General features: G+C 37.8%; 1 protein-coding gene across 2 annotated transcripts in view; it reads left to right on the top strand.

The window, feature by feature from the left end:
• LOC115221730 (cell adhesion molecule-related/down-regulated by oncogenes) overlaps positions 1–24,781 on the top strand; it is a 400,560-nt gene that overhangs the window by 302,763 nt on the left and 73,016 nt on the right. For both annotated transcript variants that reach the window (XM_036510777.1, XM_029791942.2), the window contains exon 4: positions 8,497–8,652. In XM_036510777.1, coding sequence (XP_036366670.1) covers positions 8,497–8,652 — 156 coding nt within the window. The remainder of the gene's footprint in view (positions 1–8,496; positions 8,653–24,781) is intronic.

Below are 24,781 nucleotides of genomic sequence, written 5' to 3' on the forward strand. Positions count from 1 at the left end.
CGAATAGGACCTGTGTCTGAACTTGTCGAAGTGCTGTCATCTGCCTGTTGGCTCTCCTCCTGCAACTCAACTTGATTTCGAGCTGGGTCATCAGCTGCTGGAGAGGACCGATCAGGTAAAGGACCTGGGTATCTTGGTGGATTCCTCCTTTTCACCTTCGGCACAGTGCGTCCATGCTGCCAACAAAGCACGCGGAATTCTGTTCTTGATTCGACGGTCATTCGGAATGCTCACAGCAGCCATATTCCTACCGCTCTATGTCACGCTGATGAGATCCATATTGGAGTATGGGATCCAAGCCTCTTCTCCTTATCTCCTCAAAGACATACAGCATCTCGAAAGAGTCCAGAAGCTGGCTACCCGCATGGTTCTTGGTCTCAAGAATTTGTCTTATGAGGAAAGGCTGAAGACGCTCGACCTTTATTCTCTAGAAAAACTATGACGCCGTGGTGATCTCATTCTTGCTCACAACATCATAAGCAGAAAGTGTAACCTCTCGAAAGAGCTGTTCTTCACTCCTGCTCCAGAGCGTCGGCTGCGGGGTCATTCCGTAAAGCTCTATCTGTGACGATTTCATCTCAATCGAAGGAGAGGGGGCTTTCTCCATCTGGGTTGCGGATCCATGGAATAAGCTGCCAGATGAGATGGTGAAGATGCCGATGACCGCTCGGTTCAAAGTCTCCCTTGACCTTAAGTGGCCTGAACTCTTTGCATAAACACCACCCTGTACATAACTCCATGTCCCCCTACATGGCCTTGCTTTTTGCTTTTTGAGCCAAAAATTAACTAACTAACTAACATTTGAGAGGAGAGTTTTAGTCAATATTTCACTGGTACTTATTTTAATACTGAAAGGCCGTATTAAACTTAGTGGGGTTCAACTCTATATATAAAAAGTCAAAACAAAAAGTGCAAAGCTTTTTGTCTCGTGCTCTAACAATTCTAGTATCCAACAATTGTTTCTAAAATAGCCACAGATTTAGAGGAAGGAATTTAATATATTATATTGGTTTTAAATTTTGGCCAGCAATTCCAGGAGAGGGGCTGAGTCAATTACATTGACCCCAGAGCTTGACCGGTACTTATTTTATTGACCCTAAATGAATGAAAGGCAAAGTCAACCTCAGCAGAATTTGAATCCAGAAGTTAAAGATGGACAAAATGCTGCTCAGCATTTTGTCTGGCATTCTAATGATTCTGCCACCTTATTTGATATATGCCTAACCTTTAATACTACAACATATTTTCTCCAGTGCTCTTGTTGATATGGCCATCCACTACTCTTAATAATAATAATAATTTATTCTTTTATTAGCCACGAGGTCTCACATACAAAAACATTAAATAACATACAACATAAAAGACAAAAACAGGATGATACAATAGGTTTTTGCATGTTCACAATGTAATAACAATAAAAATTGAACAAATTCAAACTCCCAATAGGGGAGGCACTTTACGGGCCTCATGGCAAAACCCACAAAAGCCACAAGTGCCTGAACAACAGGGCAAGAGCCCTTTTCCTTTGATTCCATTTTTACAGGCACACACTCAGAATTGGTCCTTTCACACTGGCCATTCTTTCAACAAACTTGCTATAAGGCAACACTTTTCTCTCTACCCTCAACTTCCTTTGCAAGTGAAACTTGAAAAAGTTGATGAGGGCTTAGCCAAAAAGGAAAGTGTCTGTCTTTAGCCCTTTCAAAGTGGAACTACCATCGACCACATTGCATGCCTGGTGGAGAGCTGTGAGCACTTGAGGTCCCAAGCGTTCCTCCTCAGTCTACACCTAATCCAGGATTGCAGCTCAGTCAAAGAAACGAACTATGGAAAAGTGTCTCTTACAAATGGTGACCACACCAGCTCACCGTCAAGGAAATGCTGGAGATGCCACAACCTCAGTGCATGTCTGCACATCAATAACCACAACATGCCCAGCCCTTCACCCTTCATTCGGCAGCTGTTGACAGCAGATGGAGCGCCTGACCAGTAGAACACGCCCCTTCCACAGAAAATGGAAGAGTAAATGCACCAGCTTGGTCAGCCAGCAAACAGGGCAAGGGACAACTGTCAAACAGTAATAGATGACGGATGCGATGTACGCATTTACCACATTCACTCAACCTTTTAGGGACAGCTTCCTCTCAGCCCATTTCTGGGTGAGATTGGCTACCCTGCTCGTCACCTCATCCCAGTTATTCTCCACCTGGAAGTCCAGACCAAACCAGACTCCGAGCAACTTAACGAGACCATCTGTCCAGCACCCCACAATGCTGTTCGACGGTATGGACTTGCCTCTCCAGAGGCTGACTTGCAAGCCCACTGACTTTTCTGCGTTAATTTTTGCTCCTGTCACCACTTCATATTCTTGTAGTGTTTTGCCAACGTGGATACATGACTAACCCTAGAATGTAAGGCAAAGTCAATATCAGTGAGATTCACATCCAGAAGACAAAGGAAAAGTGAATAAATAAGCATTTTGTCTGATGCACCACCAAGTTTTGTCATTCTCACTCTATAATAGCTTAATCACTTGACCTACTAGAAATAGGTAGCAAATCTCCCTTGAATTGCACACTAAATAATGTGAGTATATGTACATCTGAGACCATTGAAGACCAGGTCTGGCAGTGCAGGCTACAGTAGTTTAGCCACATCTGCAGGATAAGCACTGGAAGACTACCACACCAGCTTTTGTGGCAGCAGTGGCCCACACACTGGAGAATCCAGCACAGTGCACTAATGAAGACATGGGTGAAACAAATTGAGGAAAACCTGAAGTAACAGCACCTCAACCTCAAGCATGCTAAGCCAGTGCCATGGATTGGAAAACATGGAATAACATTATCCCCAGGGTTTGTCATCTAGTGGCACCCACAGTAACATACTGGTTGAGAAGACAGCCTCCCCTTCTGTCATCAGATAGGGATTTTACTTACTGTGATGATCACAGCTTGAATAAATCAGGACAGACCCAGAGCTAAACAACAACCTTACAGGGCTTACAGTTATATGAATAAAAAAAAAAAAAATTTTTTAATGAAATATAAGATCATATCAGTAATTAATAATTAGAATCTATTTTCTTTGGGCGAGTTTTTATTTCCCCCATTTGCAAATGAGCTTAATTCCTTTTAAAATTCATGTCCAGCAAACATATACTTAAATCAGATAATGTTGTCTTAGTAACATGGTAGACATTTATACCAGCTTTTGATACACTTAGACATTCTGATCATGCAGTTTATAAATAAACCTCTCTTTGATAAACCTAAATTATCACATCACACCACACTGCACATCTTGGTTATTTAACCAATGCTTCAAGCAACATTATTTTAGTAACACCTTATTACATACACTATCCTTCTATCCTTCCTTCCTCCTTTTTGCCAGATTTTAATCCCGCTAAAGATAATAACAGTAATTATGAAGATAATGATGATAACAATGGCAGCCAATAATAATGAGCCTATAGGATAACCTCTATGTGGTTGTTGATCCACTAGAAATAACAGCCAGAATCTTCCTCACTGTCTTAAAGAAGGAAATATACATTGGATAATGTAATCCAAAATGTGTGTATATATACACACATGCATGCATAGACACATATGTACATACATACATACATACAGGCTTCTTTCAGTAGATATCAAAGACACTTGCCCAAAAGTACTGTGTAGTGCGATTGAACCCAAAACCACAGGGTTGGGAAGCAAACTTCATAACTCCTCAGGAATGCTTGCACCTATATATATATATATATATATATATATATATATATATATATTAAGAAGACAGGGATTTGAGAAATATAGGTGAGTACCTCAGTCAGCAGGCTAACAATGTAAATGAAGCAAAATTAGAATTACTATTCAGTTAATCCAACAAAAATGTTTTATTCAAACTAAATCTCGGGAAAGAAACCAATTATGAGACTGATGCTTCCATGACAGAGTATAAATGTAAACAAATAAAGGAATGCTGCTGACTATATTACATTTGTTAATCAGTTATGATCATTTCAATAATTAGTGTAATTTTTACATTAATATAATATTTTATACATAATTTTTTTTTTTTTATTATGTAAAACCATATAATATCAGTTTCGAATTTTGTCACGAACCCAGCAATTTTGAGGGGAGGGCAGGGTAAATTGATTACATCGGTCCCAATACTCAAGTGATTCTTATTTTATCAACCCCTAAAGGATGAAAGGTAAAGTCAGCAGATGAAATGCTGCTAAGCATTTTGCCTGGCATTGCCATTTAAAACCATATAATGTTAAGTGAAATTTTCCACAATCATCTCATCAGACTTGGATGTAAATGCAATACCAATGTACATATCCAAATTTGATGAAGTAAATATGAGAGGGAAAAAGTCTAGGAGATGATAATAATAAATTAAATAACAAGTTATCATCAGAGAAACACCCAAGCAAAAGGACTAAAAAAAATTCTTTAGATCTATTGTAAACTAAATATTTAGGTCAACTAAATATTTAGGGAACTGAAGATTTATTGTATACTTGCTGAATTACCCGGTAATGCTCGGAAAAGCAGGAGTTATTTCCAGTTCCCATTCCCATTACAGTTTCATGTCCTATTCCGTTCCCTGTTGAGTTCCACTCCCATTCCTATCCTCAATCCTATGTCAATATATAAATTTTAGAATCGGTTAGGTGTAATTAAGCCATTAAATATTTTATTAACCTTTATGGTAATAGTTTATTGCTAAAAATAAGTATTACAAACTATTAATACGGTTAGTGGCTGAATAAGGAATGTCCTTATATTTTAACAAATGAATATGCATCTGAGTAAAATAAATGAGTTGACTGGTAATGCCAGGAAAGCAGAGGTTATCCCCAGTTCCCATTTACCATTACACTGTTCCATGTCCTATTCCATTTCCAGTGCAGTTCCCATCTTTATGCCCAACCTGTTGTTTATGGTAATAATTTATTGCTAAAAATAGGTATTACAAACTACTAATTCAATTAGTAGGTGAATAAGGAATGTCCCTATATATTTTAACAAACGAATATGCATCTGAGTAAAATAAATTAGATAAATAGATAGATTTACAAATACATTAATAAATAGTCTGCATATTGTAGCTGGCATTGTCGTGTGTCTTAGCTTATCATAGCTGATTTGTAAACATGTGCTACAGACCCACTCCCTAGGGCACCTATTATAGATTTTTATTGAAATCCAATTTGCCTATAATTCAACTGGATGTTAGGGACAAATAAATAACAAAATCAGATTTAATGTGGAAAATTATTTCAATACCAAATTTGAAAATTTTGACAATTTTAAAATCTAGAGAGACAGACAGTTATACGATGTCTCACACACACACACAAATTTACAAACATACACACAGGTAATCATGAGTTTAAAATGGTGTATAGTAGACATATGTATGTACATATATGTATGTGTGGTTGTGTTTCTTTGCGATGGACAGCAGAAAAGCCACCTATATAAGTGATATAAGTCACTCTCCTTAAAGCTACATATTCCTCACACCCACCTTTCTGTGTGTGTGTGTGTGTTGTATCTGTGTATTTACAAAAATATGTATGCAGCATCGCATGTGTATGACAGCTTTATTAACATTACCATCTTATTCTCACTGTTGCTATCACCTTCACTGATATAAGTCACTCTCTCTCTCTCTGTTACTAACTTTCCCTCTGTTACTACCTGGGACTTATACTTTTTGCAACTTCCTCATTTTATCATGTAATTCGCCCAACACCCCTGGAAGGCACATTATAGATTTTTATTGAAATACAATTAGCCTATTATTGAACTGGATGTTAGTATCACATGTATTCAAAGTTTCATGAATATTGGTTGGGTGGTTTAGGCAGTAAGTTGGTAACAGATAGACAGACAGAAATTGCCATTTATAAATATATAGACTAGGGGAGAAAGAGTTGAGATTAAGAAATAAAGGATTAGTTATACAGGAACAAAATTTAGCTGGAATTTTAAGATGTAGAGGACATTTTATAAAGAATCATCTGTAATAAAGCTGGAGTAACACAAAAAAATAGGAACATTATTTTTAACTGTTACAAATTATGTAAGTTGGCTAAATAGAATTTTCAAGAAAGTTTTATTGAATTGATGGGAACAACAGATTAATAATTCATTGTTTATTAGACCTATCCTGCACCAGAGAATTTCAAGTACTTCCTTGAAATATGAATTACAGCTGCCTGCATAACCTTTGTATGGAAATACAGAACATGTAATTAACCAATGAAATGAGTAATCAATGTTCCTCCCTTTGAGATCCTAAATAAATTTAGCAAGTGAAGTACTCAGAGCTTTCCTTTTATTTTTAAAGAAATGTATTTGTTTATGTAATCTGAATTTGAATTATTTATACCAGATAGAGATATATTTTTTCCAGAGGAAAAAATTAAAGGTACACTCCCTATTACTAATACCATTTAATTTTCTATTATTTATAGCTTCAATATTATCATGTAATTTATATATAGTATTGAGTCATCTCATAAATAATGCAGTTTTTTCAATTGCATGAACTAAAAGTTGGAGGGCAACACGATAAACTACCTGCATCAACTTGCTATAAAAGCAGGTAGTAGTGCAGGTATAGTGCAGGTCAATTTTAACAGTTATATTGTCAAAGCTATAATGGAAGTAACAAAGTAGCATATTCGGATTATTTTGCTTTATGAGTTCAATAAAGGCAACAATGCAATGGAAAGTGCAAGAAATATTAATGCTGTATATAGGGATCAAACAATAAGTGTAAGCCAGTGTCAACAGTGGTTCCAGAAATTTCGAGCCAGAAACTACAGCCTAGAAGATAAGCTTTGTCCTGGAAGATCTGTTGAGCTTGACGAGAATGTCCTGCAAACCCTGGTGGAACAAAATCCCATCACAACTGTTGAGGAGCTAGCAGAGAAGCTTGGATTTGGTCATTTAAGTCAGTACTAGAAGCAAAACAACCATCTTTGGTTTTGAGACAAAAGGTGTTCCTCCATCAGGATAATGCTTGGCCACATACAGCAAGGATGACATTCCAAAGGCAGGAGCAGTTTGAATGGAAAACGATGCCCCACACCATATTCACCAGACATTGCCCCTTCTGATTACCATTTATTCTGCAGTCTTCAAAATCATTTGGACAGAAGAAATATGAATTCTGTAGACAAGATCAGAACAATACTGGAGGAGTATTTTTCGTCACAGACAAGTGAATTTTGGAAGAGGGGCCTTGCAAGTCTACCAGATAGATGGAAGAGCAGTGTAGAAAATGAAGGAGAGTATATTTTAGATTAAAATAGAACTTTGTTTATCTTAAATTTGAAAAATAAAAGAAGTATAAAAAAACTTCACAGTATTCCTATTAAAGATTTTCCAATACTTTTTCAAAGTTTGAAAGACAGTTCTAGTGATACCTGAAGTAATATTTCTCTTGGGTAACCTATTTCTACCAGGTTTATTATTATATAGAGTCATGGGACTAATTCTAGATTTACTTTTTCCTCTACTTACATAAAAAGGGTGATGAATACCATTAGAGTCGAGTATGTTGAGTCTTGTTTCCTAAGTTATCCAGATTTGGATTCTAGGTTCTTATTGAAGTTTCAGAGCCTTTTAGATAGTCCACATCCTTAACCATAAAATTATTTCTATTCACATCTGTGGAAACGATCATATCCCTATTTAGTTGTTAGCTATTTTTGCAGGAATTTAGTACAGGTTTCATCATGCAGTTAATAGTATTCTTTCTCATGTGTGACTGTTACAATACTGTCATCAGGTATATCCCAAATCTTTTTGATGTATCTGGACTTGCTAAAGCTGTATTATAATAGTTCATATCTTGAGAGAAAATATCTTGTCACACAGTGGGAACCTGCAACCTCATTGTTATGAAGTAAACTTCTTAACAGCACTGCTATGTCCACACTCTGTACATAATTAAACACTTACAAATACTTATATCTTAGGTACCTCTTCATAGCAGCCATGTGTGCTTCTGAATTTACTCAATGAAACAAATGCAACTGACTTGAACTCATAATCTAACAAACTTGTCTCCAGCAAATGAAAGAGCGTCTATGTGATTATCCATCTTGCTAAAAATAGAAACCAGATCTCCCTCAGATCACATCTTACTGATTTAAAAAAGGAAAGGATACTTTGAATATTGCAATCAGAAAAAATGGTCAGATGATCATGTATTCAGAAAAAGTGGTCGGATGCTCATTGTTAGAAATTCTTTGATGTGGTGGGGTAACAACCTAGGGTTAAACAACAATAACCTATCAACCAGTAGTTATAACTACTCAGCCAGTTCATTTCTTCAAGTGAACATGAGTACCTGCATGCAATATTAACTCATCACTCTTCAGTTAAATGTTCAATTCTTTTGACACAAAACTGTCAATTCTTTTTACTATTAACACCTGTCTTTTCTATTTCATTTCAGTGTTTGATGGTTTTGCATCTGAAGAAGAGGAGGAAAATATCACAGTTCATGTTATTGAAGGTGGAACAGTGTCTTTACCATGCAGCTCTGTTTACAGTCGACCTAAAGCACATCTAGCATTTGAAAAAATAAATGATACAGGCAATAGTAACTCAAGTAAGTATATTCATGTGAAAATTTATAATAATAAATAATGGTTTCTAATTTTGAAACAAGGACATCAAGTTCAGGGAAGTGGGTAAGTCAATAATATCCAAACCCAGTGCTTAACTGGTACTTTATCAACTCTGAAAGGATGAAAAGCAAAGTCAATCTCAGCGGAATTTGAACTCAGAATGTAAAGATGGACGAAATGCTGCTCAGTATTCTGTTAGCTTACTGCCTTTAAAACAATAAATAATAATTATTATCTCTTTATTGGTCACAACGTTTAAATATATAATACAAAGCATGATATAATGAATTTACTATTTTTAACCTGTTTTAATATGTTGTGCTATGCTTTTGTCCCACCCCTGTTTACTATCATATATCAATCATTGCCATCACAGTCAAACATTCCTGACAAAGTCTCTAAAATTCACAATTTTTCATTGCTCCTGGCAACTGCTTCTTAATGAAGTTTATATTGTCTGAAAATTGATCAATGAATGTTTGAGCAGGTCTCCCTCTACTGAGTCTCTGATGAGTTGTTTCCTACAATAGTAGCTTGTGTATAACTTCCTGCTTACTTCCCCAGCAATGTCCTGCAAATCGTAACTGTCTTAGGGCATTTGTAGTTGTTATTTTGGGTAATTTTCCATATAAAATTTCATTTGTAATATGTTGATGCCAGTTTATCTTTTGTACAATCCTATTTTACTGTATAGCACCATCTAGTTTCTTCTTGAGTACCTGTGTCAGGGTCTATGTACCTGAAGCATACAATAACATTGACTCAACAGATGTTCTGAAAAATGATATTTGGATTTTCCTGAGTAGATCTGACTTCCACATCTTTCCCATTTTGTTCATTGCAGCCCAGGATTTGGTAATTCTAATGTCAATATCCTTTCTGATGAACTTATCCTGCTGCCCAAATATAGGAAATCAACTTCATTTAGTATTCCATCATCTAGTGTGACAAGATTTCCATCTTTGTTTAGTGACTTGTACTCTGTCTTTGTAACATTTATGTGTTGACCAATTTTCCTAGCAGAGAATTTGATTTTATGAACAAGTTCTGGAAGTTTATCAATGGTATTTGGTAAAAGAGCTATCGTCATCATCGTTTAACATCCGCTTTCCATGCTGGCATGGGTTGGACAATTTGACTGAGGACTGGTGAACCAGATGGCTGCACCAGGCTCCAATCTGATCTGGCAGAGTTTCTACAGCTGGATGCCCTTCCTAACGCCAACCACTCCGAGAGTGTAGTGGGTGCTTTTACGTGCCACCAGCATGAGGGCCAGTCAGGTGGTACTGGCAATGGCCACGCTCAAATGGTGATTTTTATGTGCCACCTGCACAGGAACCAGTCCTGCGGCACTGGCAACAACCTCGCTCGAATATTTTTTCACGTGCCACCAGCACAAGTGCCAGTAAGGTGATGCTGGTAATAATCACACTCAAATGGTGCTTTTTACGTGCCACCGGCATGGAAGGTAGTCAGCTTCTCAGGCAACGATCACACTCGGTTGGTGCTTTAAGAGCTCCAGTAGCACGGATGCCAGTCATCAAATTTGATTTCAATTTCACTTGCCTCAAGCAGAGTTTAGTGTCCAATGAAGGAAAGGTATGTATAAGTGGGCTGGTAACACCCCAGGCATAGGCCATGGGTTATGGTCTCACTTGGCTTGCCGGGTCTTCTCACACACTGCATATTTCCAAAGGTCTCGGTCACTTGTCATTGCCTCGGTGAGGCCTAAAGTTCGAAGGTCATGCTTCACCACCTCATCCCAGGTCTTCTTGGGTCTACCTCTTCCGCAGGTTCTCTCAACCACTAGGGTGTGGCACTTTTTCACACAGCTATCCTCATCCATTCTTACCACATGACCATACCAGTGCAGTCATCTCTCTTGCACACCACATCTGATACTTCTTAGGTCCAACTTTTCTCTCAAGGTACTCACACTCTGTCGAGTATGCACACTGACATTACGCATCCAGCAGAGCATACTGATTTCATTCCTTACAAGCTTATGCATAGCCTAAGCAGTCATGGCCCATGTTTCACTGCGATATAGCATGGCTGTTCGTACACATGCGTCATACATACGTCAGTTCCCAAAAGAATATTTTTCTCCTTCGTATTCTGACCACCCTCACTCTAGCACCCCCTTTCTCTCCCTGCTTCACTCTGTCTCTGTCTTTCGATTACTGCTTGCTTCGCCAAGACTTCCTCTGCCCCCACCCTATATAAACTAGCGCACATGGTTGTCTCCCATGAACACTTCTAAAGGCTTTATGCCATCCTCACCCCTACTTAGAGTTTATCTCCTATATAAGGTAGTGATCATATAGTGCATAAATATGATGGTATTGTGTATGCAGGTTGAACTGAAGGCTGTTGTTTGTTTATGAATTTTGCCAAATGTGAGCTTTCTTTTCACATACATGACGCTTCTGTCCCCTGTCCCAGGGTCTCACGGGCCCACATGTCCTACACCTCGGTTGGCATACTGAAAGGTAGGTCTGGTGAGATGTTGAGATGCTTGAACGGAGATGTGTTGATTTGTGTTGCCTCCAAGAAGTGAGGTGGAGAGGCGCTAGGTTCCTCACAGACAAAGAACACAGGTACAAGATTTTCTGGGCAGGGAACACTGATGGGGTCTGGGGCATGGGTATACTTCTTGCGAAGAAATGGATTGATAAGATAATTGAGGTAGTCAGAATACTTAAGATTAGATAAGTGCTTCATCATGGGTTAGCAGCCATTATCTTGGCCTATACCCGCTGAGCCGGGACTACCTGATGGACAGAAAGACCAATTTTATGATACCCTCTTGCAGACAACCTCACTGATGAATGACAGGGACCTTCTCTTTGTGGCTGGTGACTTCAATGGACATGTTGGATAACATACAGGGGGCTTCCATGGCGTACATGGAGGCTACGGTTATGGTTCCCACAATGAAGAGGGAACCAGGCTGCTGGAGTTCTGCAATGCAAATGATCTTATGGTTTGCAATACTAACTTCAGGAAACCTGCCAGTCACTTAGTCACCTACTGTTTTGGCAGACACACTAGCCAAATTGAGAACATCCTCACCAGAAAAAGGGAAAGATGGCTACTTATAAATGCCAAAACCTTCCCAGGTGAAGAATGTACCCCACAACATAGACTGGTTGTTAGCGACCTCAGAATCAGGGCTAAATTGATGCCTAGAAGATGATCAGCATGGAGGAGAAGGGTCTGGAAGCTTAAAGATCCTGCAAATGGACAGAGATTTAGAGACATATTACTTGAAGCATTTGACGAAATAGAAGGGGATATAGCTTCACACTATGTGGAAGACAACTGAAAATTTTCACGAGACAACCTGCTGAGAGCCACTGACCAGATCTGTGGATGGTGCAAAGTCCCCTCTCGACCCAAAATAATGTGATGATGGAACAATGTGGCTCTGAGGATGAGATTTTCTAATACTAGCACAAGGGCACAAATCTTGAGGTAGGAGCACAAAGGTGTGTTCTGTGTTTTCAGTGTATGTAGGACTACACTTTCCACTATGTCCTTCCTTTGTTTAGCACAGAAGACTGTGAATTCAGGGAGATTTGGCTGCTGTTTTTCTTGTTATTTGTGTAAGCCTTCTTGTTAGTGCATTCATGGTAAACAGCAACCAGATTTGGAGGAAATGTTAAAACTGTGGTAAACTGGCATTCTATCCAGAAAAGAATGGGAGTTATTCTTTCATCTTTCATCAGTTTAACTTCGTGAAGCTGGACCTGCACATAGGTCAGGAACTAGCTCACAGCTATTGGAGAGGTGCTTTAAAAATAAAGTTTCATGGACACCTGGAGAAAGATACAAAATCAACAAGAGGCAACCATTCCCGCATGGGTATTTCTTAAGATAGCCAACTCTATGCAAAAAAAAATGTAAGGAAAAGTCACAGGAAGCTCAATCCGGAAACGGATGTACTTTTTAATGAACACCAAATCCTTACAGCAAGGCGACAAAAATACAGTTGTATTGAGTTTCCTATTCACCTCCTCTTTCCACCACCAGTACCACCCTTAATCACATTAGTTGCGATACTTTCATGGCGCCATAGATTGGTAAAAAGGAAAAAATGGGGAGAAGGGATAAGATGGCATATATATAAAAAATAAATAAATAAAATGTGATGCTTGAATTATATTTCTTGCCTTTTTTGCTGCAAGGTTAGGGAGAGGAGAAGAGAGAGGGTGATAGGTGTAAGGATAGTGAACAGCTTTTTGAAATGATAATGGTTGAATAGTGGTAATAGAGCCAGGGGGAAATAAGAGTTTGGGTAAGCAGATAGGTGGAATGGGATATGGTTAATGGTAGTGATGGAGGAACGGGGTTGGTGAAGAATTTGGTGATGGGGCCCCCAGTGGTGGTGGTGGTGGTGCAGGGTTTCAGAGTGAAACATCTGGGATCATCTTCCCACAACACCACATCATCATCACTACCACTGTCACTGTTTTGTTGCTTCAGTGATACCAATGTGCTTTTTCAACTACTAATTTGTTATTTATATTTGCCATAATTAGTGAGGGAGGAGTGGAGGGTGTGTCTCCAGGGGGGAGAGGGGTGGAAGTGGATGATTAGTCTCCTGCAGAACAAAAAAAAGGAAAAAGAAGGAAACTATGTCTGGAAGTGGATGGAAGTAAAATGAAGGTAAAAGTAAATATAATGTGGGGTGATATTGAGGTGGAGGGTAAACAGCTGCCAATGATGACAGTATTCTGGCTGGTGGTGTTGGTTAGGATTGGGTGAATGTTGAGGGAGAAGGAATAGAAAAAAGAAGATAGAGAGTGAGGGGGAAATTTAATTCAGCAAAGCAATGCTTATTGAAGCATGGAGGGAGAGGAGATATTCCGAAGGGTGTGGTGTCAAAAAATAGGGGGAGAAAAAAAGAAGAAAGCGGTAAACTTCAGTGCATAAGTAGCCAAGATGTGTTGTAATGTATGGAAGGAATTTACAGAATCCCTTCACTGGTATCTAGAAGTTTTGGAGGGTTTTTTTTTTTGTTTGCTTTTTCCTCAACAGTACACTGCATTACACATGTGCAGGGCATATTGCTTGGTATATAGCTTTAATCCTGTTTCAGTCATTTGACTCTACCTTGAAGAGTTTCAGTCAAACAGATCAATCCTGGACTTATATTTTTGCTAAGCCTGGTACTTATTCTATCAATCTCTTTTGCTTAACTGCTAATTTACAGTGACACAAACACGCCAACACCAGTTGTCAAGCTGTGATGGGGGGCAAAGACAGCTACAAAGACAAATGCACGCACACACATATACAATGGGCTTCTTTCAGTTTTCATCTAATAAATCCATTCACAAGGCTTTGGTCAACCTGGGGCTATAGTAGAAAATACTCACCCAAGGTGCGACATAGTGAGACTGAACCCAGAGCCATGTGGTTGAGAAGCAAGCTTCTTACCACACTGCCACATCTGTACCTATTTAAGAGTTTCTTTCTTTGAGGGGAATAGATAAATAGAACTTGTGGGTATAGCACAACTGAAATATTAGTTTCACATTTTGGCACAAATCCAGCAATTTCAGGGGAGAGAATAAATTGATTGCACTAACCCCCGTATTTGACTGATACTTATTTTATCAATCCCACTGAAAGGATGGAAGGCAAAGTCAACTTCTGCAGAATTTGAACTCCAAACGTAAAGATGGGTGAAATGCTATTAAGGATTTTACCCAGCATGCCAATGATTCTGCCAGTCTCTGCCTTAGCACAACTGAAATATTAAAAAAAAAAACAGAATATAACACATACAAGACAGAGTAACAGTGAAAAAAAACTTTTAGAGAATAAAACGGAATTCATAAACTGCAATAATAATTAAAGTTTCAAAATTTAGAGACTTGCAAGTAAATGTGCTTCTATGTGTAACTTAGGTTAATATCAGTGCAGTTTTCAATTTGAAATAAAAATAGAGAATTGGCAAAGCCATTTCAGTGCCCTCCCATAACCTTAATAGTTGTTTAAGAAATTATAAACAGACTGTTTAAACTGGAAGCTGAGAACTCAATAAAGATGTTTGTGTGAATGCATACATATGTTTTTATCTATGTATTTGTATTTCTATGTGTTTGTGTTCGTGTGTATTCAGAAGGAGTAAAAACCTGATGCATATAAATTATATATCTGATATAGAAGATGGAAAGATGATGATAATAATGATGGTTACTTCATTATTTGCTATCAGACTTTTCAAATAAGTACAGGGCTATGAATTTTGGAAGATGGGAACTGTTGATCAAATTCTACTCAATTTGTAAATGCTACTTAATTGATCTTGCAAAGATGAAAGGCTAAGTTAAAACTAGGAGTTAAATATTAATGATAATGTTTTCTCGTATAAAAACAAGGTGACACATTTCAAGGACAGTGGAAGTAGTAGATTAAAGTGGCCCTAGCACTTGGATGGTACTTCATATTATCAATTCAAAAAGGATGAACGGCAAAGTTGACCTCAGCGGTTTTTGAACTTAAAATGAAGAGCCAAAACAAATGTCACAAGACATTTTTTTCCAATGCCTTTACAATACTGCCAGCTTAATCACCTTGATAATAATGATAATTAAAACAATGATTTCAAATTTTGGGCACAAGGCCAACAAATTCAGGGGAAGGGGTGGAGTTAAGTCGATTACATCAACCCCAATGCTGAAAGGATGAAAAGCAAAGTCAACCTTAGTGGAATTTGAACTCAGAACATAATGACAGACAAAATGCTGCTTAACATTTTGCTTGGCTTGCTAACAATTCTGCCAGCTCACCACCTTGATGATAATAACAAAAACAACAATAATAATTTTTAAAATGCAGTGCTATTAAACGTATTGCTATTAAACTGAAGAGAGGGGAAAAAATAGACTGCAGTGGAGTACAACTTCCAGATGATGATCACATAAGAGAAGTGAACAAAGAGGATTATGAGTATCTTGATGTTTTAAATTAGGCCAGGTGATGAACATTTCTTCTGAATATTCCAGAAGAGTTAAAAGCTATGCAGATCCAAGCTGAATGGAAGAAACCTCATTAGAGGCATCACTGCTTTGGCTGTAGGTATAGTGTGTTATTGTGCAGGAGCTGTGGAATGGAAGAACTGGTTAACATGGAAAGAATAACTAGCAAGATAACGGTTACACATGGGTGCCTTCATACCAGAAGTAATGTAACAAGGCTTTATTTACCAAGTGGAAGAGGATTTGTTGGAATAGAGGTGAGTTTTATAGAGATCAAATCTTTGTATGCCTATCTGAGGAATAGTGATGAAAGAATGAAGGCTGCACTGAGTGAGGTGATCAGTGAATGGTGAGACCCTCAATATGAGAACTAATGGAGAAAAGATCATCAACTGGAAAGAGAAAGTCCTACATGGAGAGTTATTCCAACAAACAATGGCTGAAGCCGATGGAGAATCCTAGAGATGGTTACAACCTAGTTATTCTTTTAAAGAAGATGAAAGGACTGATTCTTGCTGCTCGAGAACAAGCTTTATGAACCAACTCAATCAAGTGTAGTATTGCTAAGATAACAGCGTCACCTATGTGTAGATTATGTGAAAAATCATCAGAGACAGTTAGACATATATTTAGTGGTCAATATTTTAAATAAAATGATAGTTAAAGGGGTCTATAGGTAAAAAATAGTTGAGAACCACTGCTCTACATGATTACTCAGCCTGCTAGAAATAACAGCTAAATGCCCCCTCAAGTCATTCTCCACTATCTTAGAAAAGGAGACATTGGATAATGTGATCTTGGGCACCTTAAATAATAGAAATGAACAGGATGGTCACTATCAGAATTCCTTTAGTCATTGGTCTACTCAATCGCAGGTGATCTTTGAATAAACAATGACAACATCGGCACCTTTACTGGCTATGCCAAGCATTACCTTCTCCATCACCACAATGAACTGCCATCATCATCATATGGCTTCATGATTGCTCTGAAATATTTGTGAATTCAGATGTTAGTTTTTCTGAAAGATGATATCATTAACCGGGATTTTCAAATATAGATTCAGACAAATACTATCTTTATACTCCTGCATTGCAGCTGCTTATCTTCAGCCAATATCTCTGATTTACATACACTACACATCACACATCCTTGTAAACTTTTTGTTGTTTATATTGGAATGGTGCCTGTTATTGCTAATGATGGTGGGAATGGTAGCAGTGATGATGATAGTGGTGACATTAGTTGTGGAAATAGTGGTGTTAACAGCAGTGGTGATGATAATAGTGATAAAGGTGGAGATGGTGGCGGCGGCGGCAGCTACAGCACTAATAGTAATCGAGTGAAAATATTGTTTAGCCCCAGGTCAACCCTAATGACCTTCCAACCTTATTGGCTTGTTGAAAAGGGTGGTAGCGGAGTTAATGGTAATGATTTGGGGTAATAGGAGTGAAAATGTTGTTAAGCCCCAGGTCAACCCTGATGAGTAGTTTTGTAGCCATTCTATGACCTTCTAGCCTTATTGGAATGTTTGAAAAGGGTGGTAGTGATGGTATTCTCAGTGGCAAAAGTGGTAGTAATGGGTAGACTGGAGTAGAAATGATTGCATTTTTGTGTTGTCATTTACATATTGTCCAGATGGCATCTACATTCTCTCTCTCTCTCTCTATATATATATATATATATATATATATATATCCTTCTCTCTTTTTCTCTCTACCCCTGCTACTTCATATTTTCCTTTCCCTTCCACACTGCTCCTGTATTCAGTTAATATCACATTCTTCCATCACCAGCAGCAATACCACCACCACCATCAACATATAATATCTGGCTCTCATTCCTAACTGTCAGCCATTTCATTTCTCTCTACTTTCACAGCAGTTTGCTAAAACATGTAAAGCATTGCTTCACTTTTGACAATGATTATTTCAATTATTCAATCTACATATACCTACCTAGTCACTGAATTATAGTGGTTGAATATTCCAGAGATATTTGTACCCTTAACACAATTTGGTTGAATCAGCATGACACAGTTGGATCCTCTGAGTTATAGTGACTTCATCTTACAACTTTCCTCACAGTGCTGTCTACCTTACTTTGCTGACCAGTTTGCTTGATTCCTTAATAAAAGACACTTGACTAAAGTGCTATGCAGTGGGACTTCTTGATTATGAAGCAAACTGCTTAATTATCCATACCTGAACCCAAACATCATTATCATTTAACATCCATTTTCCATGCAGGCATGGGTCGAACCTATGCAGGAGGGTCTGACAGGAGCTGGCCCAGGCTCCATTTGTCTGTTTGGGGATTGTTTCTATGACTGGATGTCCTTCCTAACACCAACCACTTCACAAAGTGTGCTGGGTGCTTTTTATGTGGCACCAGCACGGGTGCTTTTATGTGATGCTAGCATGAGTGCTTGTTACATTGTGCCAGCACAAGTGATTTTATGTGGTACTGGCAAGAGCTTTCTATGTGGCACCAGCGTGAGCACTTTTACATGGCACTGGCATCGGTGTTTGTTATGTGATGCCAGCATGAGTGCTTTTTGCGTGGCACCAGCATGGGTCATAAAGGACATGCCTGTATGCATGGACAGCCACAGTTTTACTTAGCTTGACATGTCTTCTCAAGTATAGGAAATCACCATGTAAATATTGACATGCATGCACATATATGAGTATCTATTTATATTGTATTTAACTTGGAATTATTGGACTTGCAGTAAAATCAGTACTTGAAGCACATTCATGCACTCTCCACTGTCACTTATTCCATTTAATTATTCCAATATCTATCACTAGTAATCCTAATTAATACATTCCACCCACTGGCACTTCCACTGTTAGTCTTTAAGTCTCATTAATTATAAAACACTACATCATCTCAGTAAACAAGTTTTTGACAAATAACAAGCAGGCAAATTATATACTCTCTATCCCTTATAGTCAGGTATTTAGGTATTTTGATATTTCACAGCATAATTATGGGCTGCCCCTTGACAAGGCATAGCACCCATTCAATCATACTGCCAGAGATACAGCAAAGTCATGGGACTACAGTATGATGAATTGTGAAGAGGTAGCTGAGGAGCTCAACTGAGCCAAAGGTACTTCTTACATTGATGCTGAGCAAAGGAATCCTAAAAGATCAATGGCCAAGATTACCAAGCTCTATCAAGAGAATTTAAAAAATCCCTTTTAGAAGAGACATACGACTGGCTTTAGAAAAAGTATGTTACTTGTAAATTTATAGACTAACAAACCCAATTTTGACTAATAGCTAATGTTTGCCTCATTGGCTCCCAAGATCATTGTCATCGTGATAACAGTTCTTTCCTCACTAGTGTCTGTAACACTAGCGTAGCTAGAGTGTGTCCTTCCTAAGGCGGCCTTTCAGTTTGCCGCCCCAGGCCCCCCCACAAAAAATACATATTGCCTACAGCAGACCCAAAAGTTGTGGCATCCCCGTAAAAGTACCACCCCTTCTGTCCCCCTATAGCTATTGCTAGTGGTTTGTAATGTACCTTTTTAAAGCAGTTAAATTGGCTGTAGGTTGGAGATTAGATAGACTACCTGGCAATATTTGTTCCAATTCTCAATGCTCTAAGCTCAAATCCTGCTTCTGTTAAGATGTTGGTAAATAAAATAGCAGTCCATGATGGCAGATTGGTTGAATTATTAGAATATTGGACAGGATACCTTGTGGCATCTCTCCTAGGACCCTGCATTTTAATAATAATGTCTCCAATGGCACTGGTGCTCAGTTGTTTTGGCTCTTGCCTCTTCTGGACATCTATGTCATAGACATATATGCATTGGCAATTGCTGGTCTACCATAACTAGAAAAAAAATTGGTTTGGTATATATCTTAGAATCATTCCTAGTGTGGAACCATGGTCTTATGAGATACATGGAGGCCTTAAAATGCATTTTGATTTTTTCATTTGTGTGGGGAGAGGTAGCATTTAAAGGTCCTGTTCAATCATTTTGTCCTGGATTTTTCTTGACAATCTACTCCCCTCATAGCTTCATTTCACAGCCAACTTAACACTTCCATCTTCCATCCTGTTTTATCCATTCCCCTTACATGTTCTCTTGTGAACACAGTTTTCTCTCTGCTACTTACATCAGACAAGATCTTTGATGCTTTGTTACTTCCTTAGCTCACTTGTACTTGGACATGTTTGCATCTTTAAACATCCAGCCAGCTGTTCATCTTCAATTATCTATTTTGTAGCACAGTTGGTAAACAATAACATCTTTAGTTATACGTGACCAAAGAGATGACCACTGGTCAGTGCATTTCTGACAGTGACAATCACAATGGAGAAACTCTGATAATTTAGTTTCTTGTTAATATTGATTTCCTTCATTATTATATAACAGCAAAAGATACACACACACACACACACACATATCTATTCTTATACAAGAATATTGTTGACAGTGACTTCAAAAGCTTCAGGCAGCTAAGCCATCATTGGACTGCCTAAATTTCAAAGACAAAATTTTGTGTCAACAGCATTCTTGTATAAGAAAAATAAATTTTGTACTCTGTAAAAGTAAAGAATAACCCATCAGATTAATGTAAAATTGCTTTTATTATAACTGAACATGAAAACAAACATAGACATGGCCTGGGGCTATACTGGTCGAAACCTATGAAAGTTATATATATAATCATTCAAAAGAAAATTAAGAAAATGGAGATATAGCATTTAATAAAAATTTATCATCTGCTAAAATCCAACATAGTCTCTTACAGCTGTTTCGATTAAACCTAAAGATTAAAATTGCAATTATTAAATCATTATATTAGGCAAAATCTCATCAGAAATTCTACCCCTCTGGTGAGATTTTGCCTAATATAATGATTTAATAATTACTATTTTAATCTTTAGGTTTAATTGAAACAGCTGTAAGAGACTGTTGGATTTTTTTAAGATAATAAACTTTTATTAAATGTTATATCTCCATTTTCTTAAATTTCTTTTAGTTAGTTAGTTAGTTAATTTGGCTCATAGCAAGGCCATGTAGGGGGACATGGAGTTAAGTACAGGGTGGTGTTTATGTAAAGAGTTCAGGCCACTTGAGGTCCAGGGAGGCTTTGAACAAAGCGGTCATCGGCATCTTCACCATCTCGTCTGGCAGCTTGTTCCACGGATCCGCAACCCGGACGGAGAAAGCTCCTCTCCTTCAATTGAGATGAAATCGTCGCAGGTAGAGCTTTTCGGAATGACCCCGCAGCCGACGCTCTGGAGCAGGAATGAAGAACAGCTCTTTCGAGAGGTTACACTTTCCGCTTATGATGTTGTGGGCGAGAATGAGATCACCACGGCGGCGGCGTTTTTCAAGAGAATAAAGGTCGAGCGTCCTCAGCCTTACTTCGTAGAACAAATTTTTGAGACCATGAACCATGCGGGTAGCCAGCTTCTGGACTCTTTCGAGATGCTGTATGTCTTTGAGGAGATAAGGAGAAGAGGCTTGAATCCCATACTCCAATATGGGTCTCACCAGCGTGACATAGAGTGGTAGGAATATGGCTGCTGTGAGCATTCCGAATGACCGTTGAATCAAGAACAGAATTCCGCGTGCTTTGTTTGCAGCATGGACGCACTGTGCCGAAGGCGAAAAGGAGGAATCCACCAAGATACCCAGGTCCTTTACCTGATCGGTCCTCTCCAGCAGCAGACGACCCGGCTCGAAATCAAGTTGAGTTGCAGGAGTAGAGCCGACAGGCAGATGACAGCACTTTGACACGTTCAGACACAGGTCCCAATCGTTAGACCACTTCCAAATTTGGTGGAGGCATCGACGAAGATCCTCTATATTACCGCGAGGAGCGACCAGTTTGATATCATCGGTAAATAGAAGGGCGTGTTGCGTGAGGTCGTCGGGCAAGTCATTTATGAAGACTAAAAACAACAAGGGCCCAAGCACTGAACCTTGAGGCACGCCACTGATCACATTGGAGACGTCGGACCGCGAACCATTAACTTGGACTTGGAAGGAGCGATCTGAGAGGAAGACACCAACCCATCATACAATATCCGGATGGAAACTATATGCTTGAAGCGTGACAAGTAATAGGCGGTGGTTTACCGAGTCAAAAGCTTTGGCAAAGTCCAATAAAACGATGTCAACAGCATCACTATCATCGAGGATGCGCGTCACCAATTCTTCCATTACTAGTAAGTTAGTCAAGCATGATCTCTTCGGCACGAAGCCGTGTTGGGAATCAGAGATAGAGGCTGTGTTTAGGAGGTGGAGCATCATACTTTTCTTAAGGATGGTTTCGAACATCTTGCTGATTATTGATGTAAGGGAAACCGGTCGGTAGTTAAGCGGGTCTTCGCGGCTCCCTTGAAAATTGGGCAGATTATCGCTGTTCTCCAGTCTGCAGGTATAACACCCGTCGCCAATGACATATTGAATAGTCGTGTTAAGGGCTCGCAGATGACCGGAGCCAACGCTTTGATAACCCGTGGGTGTATGCCGTCAGGGCCGTGACCCTTGTTGACATCGAGGCCTTGAATGATTATAAACCATGAGTTATTTATGGACCTATTATTTTATAAATATTATTATTATTTACATATGTTAGGTAATGAACCAGTAATTCATTGGATGTTACTATCCCTTAATGAAGCTAATTTAACCTCTAATTGAATTGTGTATGTATATATATATATATATATATATATATATATATATATGAAGCAAAAATAAACTGAGGAAAATAACTCAAAGCAGCCAGCAGCATGAATCTGGAAAACAAAGGCAGAGAAAGATATACTTGATTTATTGAAATCCTCTTTACTTTGCAAAAATGATAAAATAGGTTAATAATCTGAAACAATCAACAGTTGTTTGAAATCAACAAGTTATCAAGATATATTGTCTATCATTCAAACAGATGGCTAAGATTTTTTGTTCATTACCTTTCTTTTATACCCTCTCTGCATTATTATATCAAGATTATTAACCACCTACATGTCAGAGGTTATTCACTGAATCTTCCTAACAGGCCAAGGCTTGCTGACTATGTTTATATATAAGGGATTCATGTAATGCTTCCTTGTTACTCTGCCAAAGATCCCACAGCATCCATAAATAAAATGAAGGACTCTCTTAAGGGAAGAGCATCTACATAGCTGCTCGACCAGTTAGAAATAGCTACCAAATTACCTCAAACCACACTCTGCCATTTACAAGAGAAGGCACATTTTAAAATTACATGGAAAGATGCGAGCATGAAAAATAATATTCTTAAGATTACAAACCTGGAAAAGTACAGGACAAGTTATTACACCTGTAAAAGTATAGGACAAGTAAAGAATAAGTAACTTTTTACTTAAAATATTGCAGCAAAGAATGCCAGTTCTTCTAATTTATCACTTTTACAGTTCTCATTTTTAAAATTTATTGTACAAAACTGTCCAGCTAATTTGTAAGTTTGTCTAATTAGTCTCTTTTTTCTGTATTTAAGGTAGTAAATTAGCCAAATTCTACTTAAATAAATATAGTGTTATTTGTAAACTATGATAAAATAAGTTTTAATATTCAAATTTTAATTTTAGCTGCAATACTTTAAGTAAAAAGTTTCTTATTCTTTACTAGAAGAAATAGCTTGTCCTATACTTTTACAGGTGTAATAACTTGTCCTGTACTTTTCCACATTTATAATCTTAAGAATATTATTTCTCATGCTCGCATTTTTCCATGTAATCCATGACTTTTTCAGATGTTGCTGTTATAAGATAATCAATAATGAGTCAATTAATAATTTAAGATTTTACCTTATAAAATACTGAAAGATAATATTTCAATTTTTCCATTTAAGTGATGATAATATTTCAATTTTTTTCATGTTTAATTTCAATATATGTTTTGATTGAATTATTTGATATTACCCATCTACGCCAAATTAATGGCAGGGATTTTTACCATATTGTTGGTTACACCAAGGCTCACCAAAAGTTACAAACAACAAGACCCCAAAACCATCAGTTACCAGGCTCATCTTCAGTAACCTAATTTTGCAATATTAGGAGGTCACAGGAATTCATTCAATGACAAAAAAAATTTCCAATGATTCCAAGATTGGTGGAGATCAGGGTACTTGATTCCACGCAAAAAATTAGATCACTTAGTGAAAATCGTGTGGGTGTTAATCTAGAAATTTACCATAATGTTGTTGTTATTTAGCCTCAAATCAACCCTGATTCTGCAAACCTATTATCAAAGACATTCCAGTCTTCAGCAAACCGTTTTTTTAGGGATAAATCTAGGATATTACATACAATAGCCATGTGATTTAGGTAGGGGGATACTTCGGCTGCTATTTTTAGCATGTCGAGCGACCAGTAGAAGCTCTTTCATTGGTTCAATTGCATGATGAGATTTTTTTACACATATATGTGTGTATATATATCATCAGCAGAAGTTAGAGAGTAAGTCAAAAGCTGAGAGTTTCATGTATTGGTACTTATCAAACATGAATTTGCCCATTGTCACTCTGTAACTTCTGATGAAATAATTTCTAAAATACAAAATTTTGTCAAAAACATTAAGAGTAAATCCTGTTCTACGTGACACAGTCTACCAGTATCGGAAGTTTGAAAGTGTTTAGTTTTAAAAAATTAATTAAATAATCTGTACATTAAAGTTGACCTTTTAAGCATTTCGCCTGGTGCGCTAACGCTTCTGCCAGCTCGCCGACTTAGAATGTAAACATTCATTTTAGAAATATATTCTTTATTCTTATTGCTTAAGCGTTACTCCCTTACTTACTGACATTAAATTTCATAACAGTTTACCTCATAACTCTTTTTCTACTCATTTTTGTTCAATGTGACTAGCAATTCAGAATTCCTCATGCATTTTTCTATAATTTAAGCCTAAGAAAAGTATACTTTTAATTTAAAATTTAAAAATTTATGTTAATTGAAGATAAATCTCTGCCTTACTGCCACCCTTGAGGTCACAGATATTTTGACGTAACTTTTTTTCTACTGAACCAAATCTCAAACTATTTATGCCAAAGTGTAGCTGAAGAGGGTCCTCTTTAAAACAATTAACTGTTTGCAATTTAGTTGAGAACTGAA

This window comes from Octopus sinensis, linkage group LG18 (genome assembly GCF_006345805.1).
Source record: "Octopus sinensis linkage group LG18, ASM634580v1, whole genome shotgun sequence".
NCBI classification, from domain to species: domain Eukaryota; kingdom Metazoa; phylum Mollusca; class Cephalopoda; order Octopoda; family Octopodidae; genus Octopus; species Octopus sinensis.